General features: G+C 35.9%; 1 protein-coding gene across 1 annotated transcript in view; it reads right to left on the reverse strand.

Annotated features, from left to right (window-relative positions):
* The window catches only part of JAK2 (Janus kinase 2), a 44,218-nt gene that overhangs the window by 29,864 nt on the left and 2,621 nt on the right, over positions 1–11,733 (reverse strand). The window contains exons 2-6 of the mRNA XM_010180447.1: positions 5,111–5,234; positions 4,201–4,318; positions 3,486–3,631; positions 1,842–2,163; positions 721–840 (exon numbers count right to left, since the gene is read on the reverse strand). Coding sequence (XP_010178749.1) covers positions 721–840; positions 1,842–2,163; positions 3,486–3,631; positions 4,201–4,318; positions 5,111–5,234 — 830 coding nt within the window. The remainder of the gene's footprint in view (positions 1–720; positions 841–1,841; positions 2,164–3,485; positions 3,632–4,200; positions 4,319–5,110; positions 5,235–11,733) is intronic.

Here is an 11,733-nt window from a genome sequence, read left to right on the forward strand (position 1 = left end):
GTTAATGAATAACCCATCTGCTAATGAAGAAATAATGAAGACTGGTCATCCAAAACTGGATTAAAGACAAACAGTTTCTAAGATTCTGTAGGCTAAGTATCTCTAGAACATGGATACATGGACATGGGGAATGTTTTCTGTCTTGAAATAATGGACCTGATTTAAACACAGAGTTGGCATGGAAAGTAGAAAATTAAGGGTCCTTAGGTGAACTGACTTCATTGTGATGCTAAAATATCCATCTACAGGTCAAAAAGACCACTGCATAGGCACAGTTTGATCTGGGAACAAATCAGTAGATATTATAATCATATGGAAATTGCTAAACTCATCATTTTAACTGGGAGTGTTTAATCTTCTAACTTTTGTGTAAAAATTTTACAAGAAAACCAGCATTGGGTGTGCTTGATTTGTGGAAATCCACCAAGCACTCAGGGCTGAATAAAATGCAGTATCTCTCCTGAGTGTGTGAGGATTGCACACTGGGCAACAAATCTGATTTTTGGACAACAAAACCACAGACACAAGTTTAAGACTCCAATTATAAAGACTCAATGTGCGTATTGGAAATTACTCTCAGCTAAAAATATCTATTTTCATTTCAGTCTATGCACAGAATTTTGAATGCAAAAGACCTCTGGTATTCCAACACACTGCTTGTACTGCTGAAATGCATTTAGTTTTACTTCATGCTTAATCAACATGGCAAAGTAAACAGACCAGATTCTTGCTGTCTTGTTTGTGAATGGTGACAATTCTTCTCTCACTGGAGCCTTCTTGGCTTGCTTGTTTAATGCTGACATCAATGATATCAGGAAAATCACAGTATGTTTGTAAATCCTGCAGTAAATATTGGTTATATAATGTCAGTAATAACATAAACAGCAATCAAAAAATCCCTTACTTATTTGCAGCATTAGAATTCCTACAATTCTGAACATGTAGACTAGCAACAAATTGAATTATAAAAACTTAAATATGCCATTAAAAATAAAGAAAATAGTTTTGTGTTTACGGGACCATGACTAGAAGCATCAATTTAAAAATGCACAAAGATCCAGAAACCATGAATGGAAATATCCATGCATGGGTTGGATTTTTTTATACTGTAGATATTTCTTTGCTCTGTAGTATTTTAAATTTACCTAGTTTTGGGAGTCCTTATAACTCTGCTTTCAAACAGCATTTGAGGAATTTGTGCATTTTACCTATACCTGGGGTCAGGGTTGCTACTTTTCCCCACTGATTTTTTTACAGTAATGAAGGTCCAACAGTATATTTTCCATTTGTCAAGCACAGAAGTATTACACGATCAAGCACTAACTTTCTTCTAATATCTCAATAAAAAACCTAATTTCAAAATCCTGCACTGTTTAAGTCAATACATTTCTGTGAGCTTCAGTTGTATAGAAATTGTATCATCACTGTGAAGTAAAATTTACCTACCAAATTTACCTGGGGTAAATCAGAACACACAGAACACACACACAGAACACACAGAACGTTAGGGATTGGAAGGGACCTCAAAAGATCATCTAGTCCAATCCCCCTGCCGGAGCAGGAACACCTAGATGAGGTTGCACAGGAAGGTGTCCAGGCGGGTTTTGAATGTCTCCAGAGAAGGAGACTCCACAACCTCTCTGGGCAGCCTGGTCCAGTGCTCTGTCACCCTCACTGAGAAGAAGTTTCTTCTCAAATTTAAGTGGAACCTCCTGTGTTCCAGCTTGTGCCCATTACCTCTTGTCCTATCATTGTTTGTCAAACAACAGAACTTCCAACAGAAGCTAATCACTCTGTTACATGATAAACTGCACAATTATTAAAATAATAAATGAAATTACCTGTTCTGCCAGTGTCTCACACTCTTTAAGTTTTCCTCTTGAGCACTGAATTCCACCATTTCCTGTTATTACAATGGTTGCAAAACTTTCATCTCCAGAAGGATCTCCACCAGGTTCTTTTACTTCAAAAACCTCTGAATAGAAGGCAGACTGAAGGGTTTCCAGATTTATAAGATACTTAAGTTTCAAGTTTCTGGCAGTAGCTTTGCATTGGCCAAACTGTTGTATAAATTTGCGGAACCTGTACCTTATTCTTTTTCGTGTCAAAATGTGGTAGTCTTGGATTTTTGCACGCACACATTTAGGCAGAAACATTTTGTAGCTGTGAATACATAACCAGTAAAAAACCTACTAATTTTATCCATTAAAGATAATTAGTTCAGTACTAAACAAGTCAACATGAAATTACCTTTTCTTCTAAACATAACCTTATTCTTTAAACTGTAGGATAACAAGGATTCTTTCTTCAACCTGTAGTATGTTCTTTCAAGTAGAGCCCTGTCTCTTCCATTTTTTTTCCCTCACTCAGTTTCAACATATATTACATAACACATTTTCCATAAATCCAGACATGTCTGTTCAAGTCATTACTGAAGTCCTGAGGTAAAGCAGCAGAAGTTACACAGCTGCTTTGTTTGGCGTAGAAGTTAGAAAGACGATACCACACAGACAGAGAGATGACAGCTTTCCTGGCTGAAAATACAGGTGGTGGAATACAACACTGTGGTTTGTTCTCACGGAAGTTCCCATATCACAGTCCATATTCTATCAGGGGGCCAAAGAGTAGTGTGACACCTGCAATTAGCTGGCCAATTCATTGTCTTATTCTGTTTTTTACTTCTCCTGACAGGTTTCATTAAAAGACAAAACTAAGCATGGACAGAATTAACTCAGCTGTAGTGGAAACGAATTAGGTTGATAAACCAAGCTGAATTGATAAACTCATGCAAGTTTAGCAGAGATCTAGCCAAGATAGTTAAGAGCCTGAAGCATAGGACATGGCAAAAGCAGCTTAAGGGAGCTTGATTTGTTCAGCCTGGAGAAAAGAAGGGTCAAGTAGAGTTGTCTATAACTTGTCTTCAACTAACAGATGCTTATAGAGAAGACTGAATTACACTCTTCTCAGACAGGCACAGTGAAGGACAAGAGGCAACAGATACACAGTATCGCAAAGGAGACTGAGTAGATACAGAGAAAATCTTTCTCAATGACAGTCACCTTGTACAGGACAAAGCTGCCCAGAGATATGGTGTAATCTACATCCTTGGACATTTTCAGAACTTGAACGGACAAGGCCTTGAGTAACTTCATCTAACTTTGAAGCTGGCCCTGATACGAACTGAAGATTGGATCTGGTAATTTCCAGAGGTCTTTCCCAACCTAAATTATTGCTTGTATCCTTTCCCACATGAGTAGATGCTGCTCTACTTCTCATTACAAAAGCCAAACCCATGTACCAAAAATCATGAATAGCCTTGATGATACAAGCTTTCTATTAATTTCTAGTTTAGATGATAGGAGAGTTTATGGAATTATTATGCTAGAATAAATCAATTGTCAACAGCTGAACATCTCCTCCCAGATGTAATGTGCAAAAATACTGGCTTTAGATATCAGATGGGTGTGATACAGTTATGGAGTCACCTGACTGAATTGTAAATAGCCAGTGGGGTTTGGTCCTTTTCTTTGGCCACTCTCATCATATCTAGAACAGCCATTCCAAGGCATTCTTCTTGGGTTTCATGAGTAACAGGCATCTGTATCCATCCATCCAAAAAATCATCTCGCCACTGAGAAAGAAGAATGCAAGAAAGCAGATTAAAACCGTAGCACTACTGCTCATCAATAAAAGGTTTTGGGGGTGGTTTTTTTGTTTATTTGGCATGTTTGGTTGGTTTTTGGCTAGGTTTGTTGTTGTTGAGTTTTTTGGTTTTTTAAGACTGCATTTTTCTGAATGAACTCCTCCATCCACAGAAAGCTGCACATGTTCATAGTGCTTACCAAATACCACCATGCTTAGAAACACTGTTTTCAAAAGACTTAATTTCAAATTTCAAAAAGGTCCATATGGGGAGGATATTGTTGCACATTGTGTCAGTCCAAAATAAAAGTCATGCTGAAAGACTTCCACATGTCGGTGGCACAAGAAATGAGCTACACACTCTCACTGCTCTCGCTACAACTGCCATTTGAGCTTGATCTCACCAAATACACAATCGGACATGGAATTTAATTTTCACTTAAAGTGGGCTTCACACTGTCAAAAGAGCCAACACAGCTAATATCAGAAAATGTGAAAAGGAATAAATACTAACATCCTTTACCAACCTGCATTAAGAAATAATCAAGCAAATCATACCTGCGCAAATAGGTAAGACATGACAAGATCATCAAGAACAGGGCTTTCTGCACCTCGAAGAATTCCATACCGATATGCTCTGCTGGTGCCATTGCAATACCAGTGGGGAAAATAAAACCTGTCAGGAAATATTTAAGCAAACATTAATAAACAGATACTTGTGCTTAACCAACATCATCGTCAGCCAGACACTATAACTTGCATAGGTATGTAATTAGCGCTGGCTGGTTTGGAGGACCAATATGAAGACCCAATTAGTCAATGGAAGGCTTTGCATCCAGTTCTTGGCACCCTAAAGTACTACAACATTTAGGCAGTGTGATAAACTGCACTGGTAGGAACAAGGAACTCTGCTAAGTTACGGTCCCTAATCAGGATATAGAGGATTTTGTGTTTCTGTCTTCCAGAGTCCTTTGAGACAGTACCTAAAGAAACACTGAGGCCACATTATGGAATGTAAATAAACAAAATCTTTTACATAAGGAAAAACTGTGACTGTAGCTTTAGACAGCCACATCTAAAAATCAGGTTAGAGAAAAATGGTTCTATTGCAGACATCTGTCTGACTACCTAGGATAATTACTCTGCATTTCAGAACCGCCACTAATTTCAAACAGGGAAGCACAGAGGAGATGAGATGCATCATTATTAAGAAAAATATTATCTTTACAACTGCTGTGTTTTTTATTTTTTGCTTCTTCAATCTGACATAGCAAATATGTAGCATACAGATAATTGATAAAATTGATATGGTATTCAAAGCTACTCCAATAATTTTTATTATCTATTATATAGATATCACCAACAATCTGTTCATAAATTCTTAGAGAAACTATGGTTCGATTACGTATCTTATTGGTTTTCTTGCACAGTTATGCATAAAAAGTACATAACATTTGATTTACATTACCTTATCCGGTAAATTAGGGTGAGTCTGGTTGTTTCATCTACATGGAAGATGTGATTTGGGGGATACCACATTCTCTCTGTTTCACTCATGAGGGCAAACATGTTATGATACACTGGCATGATACCTAAACAAAGAACAAAGAAGCAAACATTTATAGGAAGTTGTTTTCTTGAAGAATCAACCTTATTAAAAAAATACTGTGGGTTGAAAGTAGCAGATTTGCAAATGTTCTCAAACTATTAACTGCAGTGCTCTGTCACTGTCAACAGCACTGCAGTCATCACTTCATAACATGCAGACTGTTTTTGCTGGTTTATTTTCTCATTCTTCCCTTATGTGCTCTGACAGCAGACTGTGTTCAACTGTTATCCTATACTTCACCATTAGATTACAAGATTTTCTCTGCATGGCATTTAATACAACAGCTGCATAGCCTCTCATTTTAGTAACAGCTAACAACAGTATACCACCTTTTTACTTGTCTTTTCCAAAAAAAGATCTAGACGTTGATTTTAAGATTTTAGAAGTAAAGCAATACAAAGAAAGTCATCATGACTAGGACAAACATCTGTTGTTTACCAATTTAGTAGCTCATTTGAGAACAAGACCAAATATATAGTTAATTAAACAAAACTGGAAAATATATTTTTCCCTCAGTAATTCAGGATTGTTTTATTGAGAACTGACAAGTAATCCTACTTAATCACAGTAGCATCAGAATGTTAATTTAGCTTTGGGGCTCCGAGCTGAAAGTGCAGCCTAATATAAGACAGATGCCATAGCACTGTACTATGCTGCAGTGTCACACATCCATGCAATGACAGTGCTATGATTCAGAAAACAGGTTAAATGTGTAAGAACCAACAGCAGAAAATGATGAACTTCAACCACTGACAAACATATTTTGAAGACAAAGAAATACAGGTCTAGAGAGTAGGACGAAAATTATAGAGTGAAAGTCACAGTGGGTCATATAATGAAAGAAAAATGTTTCATTAAAGCAAGACACTTTGGGGAAATAAGGCAAAAATACTGAAAAAATAACAGATAAAGACAACAAAACTTAAAATTACATTAAGAGACAAAAGAATTCTGGGAAAAGGCAAGGTATTTGCAACCTTCCCCAAAGACTTAGAATTTAAGTCATAGAAATTCACACAAGAAACCACAAGAGAAAAAAAAAATCCCTTATTTGTTTATTTCTGTTCTGATCAGTATCTGGATGACTACTGAAGGGGGCAGACCCAAATTTTTTTCATCACATTTAAAGTGCATGTAAGAATCAGTTAGAAACAACTAATCAACGCCACATAAAAAACTGCATAAGCTCATGGAACAACAAGCAATTCTGTCTTAAATAGCAACTAGCTTAAATCTGTTACAAAATAGGGTTTGTCTCTGTAGGGAGCTGGTAGGAGGGCTAAGAGGTCTATCAGGCAGATGTCAGATTAAACTGTGAAATCCACAAGCTAGTCATCTGACAGTTCATTAAACTAAACCTCATCAAAATATACCAGAACTACAGGTCCTAACACATTATTTTCTATGAAAAGGAGTCATAGACTTATAGGAAAATACAAGAACTAAAAGAATTATGTAAAGTAACCAAAGAGAAACCAAAACTACACAAAACCCCCAAAGGAATAACCCTGAAGGGCTCAGTAACTGAAAGACTGGCTGTAAATCTAGATATTGTAAATTTACGGTGCAGTAAGACATTTGATCCACCAGAGAATTGAGAAATACCAAGTTAACTCACTTTATGGAGTTAAAAAAAAACCTATCCCATACAATCAAACATGGCTCTTATTTGATGTGTAAAGTGGAATCAACTAGATTACATTACAGATCTGTTGTCTATAAAGCAGTAATAACTGACTTAGCAGTTTAAAGACTATGTGGTGTCTGTATCCCAAACAATATCAGGTCAACTACAGTGTAATGCACGTGAATCACCAACCTACTTCAGGATTCTAGCCAGATGCTAAACACCATTCAAGGCAATGCCAAATATTTACCTGGTCTCACTTACACATTTCTCCTAATCATTAAAAATCTCACTTAAGGACATTGAACAAGAAAAAAATTCCAAGTCATATTCTCAAATTCCAATGTTAAGCTGCCATATTTCACTAAATACATTACAGGTACCATCGTTACCCCGCCTCTCAAAAAAAACCTCCAAAACTAAACAAAAAAACCCACAGTTATTTCAAACCAGATCATATAACTGCCATTCTGAAAAGAAACTTTAACTTTCTTTTCTTTTTCTATTTTCCTCCCCTTTCTGGCACAAACTGTGCATTTGTGCCAGAATATTGCTACACTTGATAAAGTTTAATGATTATGCAAATAAAGCAAATCCCTTTACTAGAGTCTTGAAAATTGTCCACAAAAGTCTGACAAAAGCAGAGAGGCCAGAAACATCTCTTTTCATGTAATTCTTACCAGCACTATTACTTGCAGGGACTTTTCAGATGAATGGCAACTGCAGTATTTGTCTTCTCCAGAAACACTGAAAACCAAAAGATTGGGGGTGGGAGTGGAGGTGTGGGGCATCAAATGGGTCAACAATGGTGAAAACTTCTGAGAAATGTATTTTAAACACAACTAAAATCAGAAGAGCTATTTTAAACACAAGTAAAATCAGAAGAGCTGTTCAAAGCAGGTAGTAAAAAATCCTCCCCTGGATTTCTGCACTGTATTAACTATGCTATCCTATCAATTGATGATTAATTAGGACAGGAGACAGTGACTCAGACATAATAAAGCAGAACTGTTCTCCACTTTGCCTCTCCAGCAAGGGCTATTAAATATGTATTCTGAACTACTGCAAAGACAAAAACACTACTATCCCTTGAAAAGTACTTTATCTAGTATGTAAGGCTAAATAGAGGAGTCTCTTCATGATATACAGTCAAGTAACATCATGAAAGGCTGTACCACAGCAGAAGTTTATTCCTCAAGCTTCTAACTCACGCCTAAAAAAAGAATGACTTGCATTCTAGTTCATTCTTCCTTATTTGATTCTAGATCTCCACATCCAGACAAGTCACACTACTTCATTTACCTGAAGTAGCTATGAAAATATAGCTTTTTCTATATTTCCTCCTTTGTTGATATTAGGTATCATACCGTATGTTACCATTAGTTAATGTCCCTCTGTACAGAAAAAATAAACACCAGAAACTAAGTCACAAAAAGCCGTGACACCACTATGGGATGGGTAAGCCATGTGTAGTTTATCGTAGAAACAGTGTCTTAGGAAACTGCCAATTCAAGCATATTAATACGTCATTAGGTACATATATATATGAAAGCAATTGGTTGCATGGTTAATGATTTAAAATAATTTAAAAATCTCCAATTTTCAAGGTTCAATACAAACATTAGCCAGTTCTCACACACAGCTGTCAAGTAAACTATCTAAAACTTATGAAGTCTTGCACATACCAGAGGGAAAATTGCTTGGCTTTTCTTACATAAAAATAATATTACCCTTTCATACAAACTCAGTGCTTACCAAACTGTGACACCACATTCAATGTCACTATCCTGTTAACCAAATGTTTTCTGAATAGTTAATCTAAGGACACGCTTCCTTTCCTGGTAAAACAGAATTTCCCTGAGTTCTGACTAATCTGTTGCTCATCTTGGGAGCAGTGGGGGTGTTGTATTTTCAGGAAAGGCTAACACTTAATAAAACAAAACAAACTTCCCAAAATCCCCCCCAAAAACCCCAAAATCCCCAATACCAACAGGCAGTTATAATCAGTGACAACTCTGAGCCATGTGAATTCTAGAAATTCAGTATGTTAGGGATAAACCTGCTTAAAATTCTCTGGCCACCAACAAGGAAACTCTTCTGAACCATGCAAAGAGGTAGTACAGATCATCACAACTGTCACATTATGTAACACAGCCATCCCCCTGAAAGTGTTTGACTGTCAGAGCTTAGTCACATTACATTCAAACAGTGTTTTTACTTTGGTATAATTACAAATTTGTTGCTATTTTACATCTTTCTGGAAGGTACCAGCAGTTTTCAAGGAAAGTATCATGGAACTTCCAATCTATTCGCAACTCAGATGAGAACTAAAAGGTTCCTGGCTGGAGTTTCAGGATATCAACACTAAAACAAACAAATAAATACACACACACACAGAAGCCAATAAACAGGTCTTTTGTTAACTGCTGGCTGCCTATAGCTCAGCAACCCAGTCAGGACTATCAAACCGGTTCCCTCTTGGGTTTCTGGCTTAATTAAAAAGTTAAGATTTCAGGGTTTAACGATCCTAACAGAACGGGAGGAGGGAAATCAGAACAAAAGCTTGTCAGAAAGTACATTAATAAACTTAGATACCTCCTACAGAAATTGAGAGTTTATACACACCATGGAGACAAGCTATGGCAGAAATGCAAGATGCTAAACAAAACTATGCTCCTTGGCTGACTTTGTCAAAATATTTTTCAGTGACTATTTAAATATTATAGTTACATTTAAAGTCACTAGCTTTGCATACTTTACTATTGTCTTTCAAGAACATGGCACAAATTTATTTGACTAACATCTAAGCGATGCTTTGCTTTAACTGTAACTTTTTAAATTGTGATTTACAAACTCACTTGCCTAGTGCAATATAAAAATACCTTCCGTTTGTTAACTTTAATTCAGTAACAATTTGGATTATGCATATAAGTGAGGCATACATTTTTTACTCATATTATTCAGATGATGGAATAAATCAACAAATCGTTAGTGTAAAAATGAAAACAAAATTTTTTTTCCATGCAATACCGGTCTTGTGTATAATGTATTATTCTGGTAAGCTAAAATTTACAATCCATTTTACAGTCTACAGTTGCAGGTTTTTTGTTTGTTTGGCTATTTAAAAATTACTTTATCTTATGATAGAAACTCTTAATCCACTTACAAGAGGCTGGGAAGTATCTTATTGCAAAATTATTGGTATAGCATAGGTATAATAATATAGTATATAAAACATTCTTCTTCCAGTATATAAATAAAAATGTAAAGACTTCAGATGTTTCCAGTAGTCTCTATTTGATTTACTTACACCACAAAACCTAGTTCTTGTTATTATTAGTTATGCTTGCTAATTTTTAAATGCAGATTTCTAGATTTTTTTCATAATTTATGCTTCAAGTAAAACAAAAATTAGAAACAAAGCTTATAGTTATTCTGTAAACAATCACATTTCTTTCTTCTGTAAAATACTACATCAAACTTGCATTATCATGCTCTCGCATCGAGTCTGGTGTCTTTCCTGAACCAATACTAGTTAACATACAAGAGTTCAGCCATGACACCAACTAGTCAATTTAAACTTAATTTCAAGACACTTCATTTATTCTTGCATTATTTGTTAGAAAATGTGATATTCAGTTTCATGTTCAGACAGTTTTCCATATAAAAATATGAACCTACAAAAAGCTTCATATCTGTTATATTTTTCGAAGAATATAAAGTCGTTTTTAAATAAAATAAGAAAAGGCTTAGCTTCTGCATGTATGCCTCAAACAGGCATGCAACTACAGAAGAATATTTAGACACACTAATATTTATATAGCTATAACACAACAGATCTCAAGTCAAGTCAACACAGACTGGATGGAAAACCTTTAATTGTTTGAACTGTGTTAAAGGTCCCTGTCTGTGACTGCCAATGTTTGCCTAGATCCAGTCCTGCTTGTCACCAATAACAAACAGTCATACTTGGGTGTAGCTTTGCTATCAGAAGATCTAGCAATTGCTCAGATCACAGAGAAAGTTCACTAACATTTACCAAGTTTGTTATATTTCAGACATGCCTACTACCTGAACCACTCTCTTTATGAAGCATTCTGATTCATAGCTAACTCCTGAAAGACAAGCCTTGCCAAGATAAACATCAATTGAATGTATATGTTTTGCAGACCTACGTGTTCTGCCATGCAATCAAAAAAACTCCTAAAAAGAAATAAAAAAAGAGAACAAGAACTTGTAGCCACTTCAGCCTTCTCCACTGATTTAGAAAGAAATTAAATTACCAATTCCTTTGAGAAGAAGGTTGTACAATAGTGCCATAGGAGGTGGAAGGCAGAAACCACTCTTTAGAGGACTCTCAGCTCTACAAGGATAAAGGCTCAACATGATAAAACATTTTATTTATATAAGTATAAATCACTACTGATCTACTTTAGAAACTCTGGCAAAGAATGCTGAAACAATAGAAACAAATATAAAAGTAACTTAATAAAGAGTACTACTCATACAGAACTATTTTTAAAACAGGCAAGTATAAAAGAACACATCTAGGAGCTAGGTACTATCTCTGCCAGCAGAACAGAAACATCTATCTTGAGAAGGTACAAGCCTTGAGAAGGATTAGTGAGATCTGACAAAACAAGTAGTAAGAGTATGAAGTCTTCAGATGATGTCATGGGAAACAAGAATAACTGGATTTGTGGATTAGCGGGAATTGGATGTTTTATGTTGGTGATGTGAGGGAGAAGACTATCATACATGGCCTGGGCTGCACATTTTCCTGGGGAACTGGAGGTAATGCAGAAGACAGTAAAAAAAATTAGAAAACAGTTATGACATCCAAGCTAACAAAATC

This window comes from Mesitornis unicolor, unplaced genomic scaffold, assembly GCF_000695765.1.
Source record: "Mesitornis unicolor isolate BGI_N332 unplaced genomic scaffold, ASM69576v1 scaffold7163, whole genome shotgun sequence".
In the NCBI taxonomy this organism is placed as follows: domain Eukaryota; kingdom Metazoa; phylum Chordata; class Aves; order Mesitornithiformes; family Mesitornithidae; genus Mesitornis; species Mesitornis unicolor.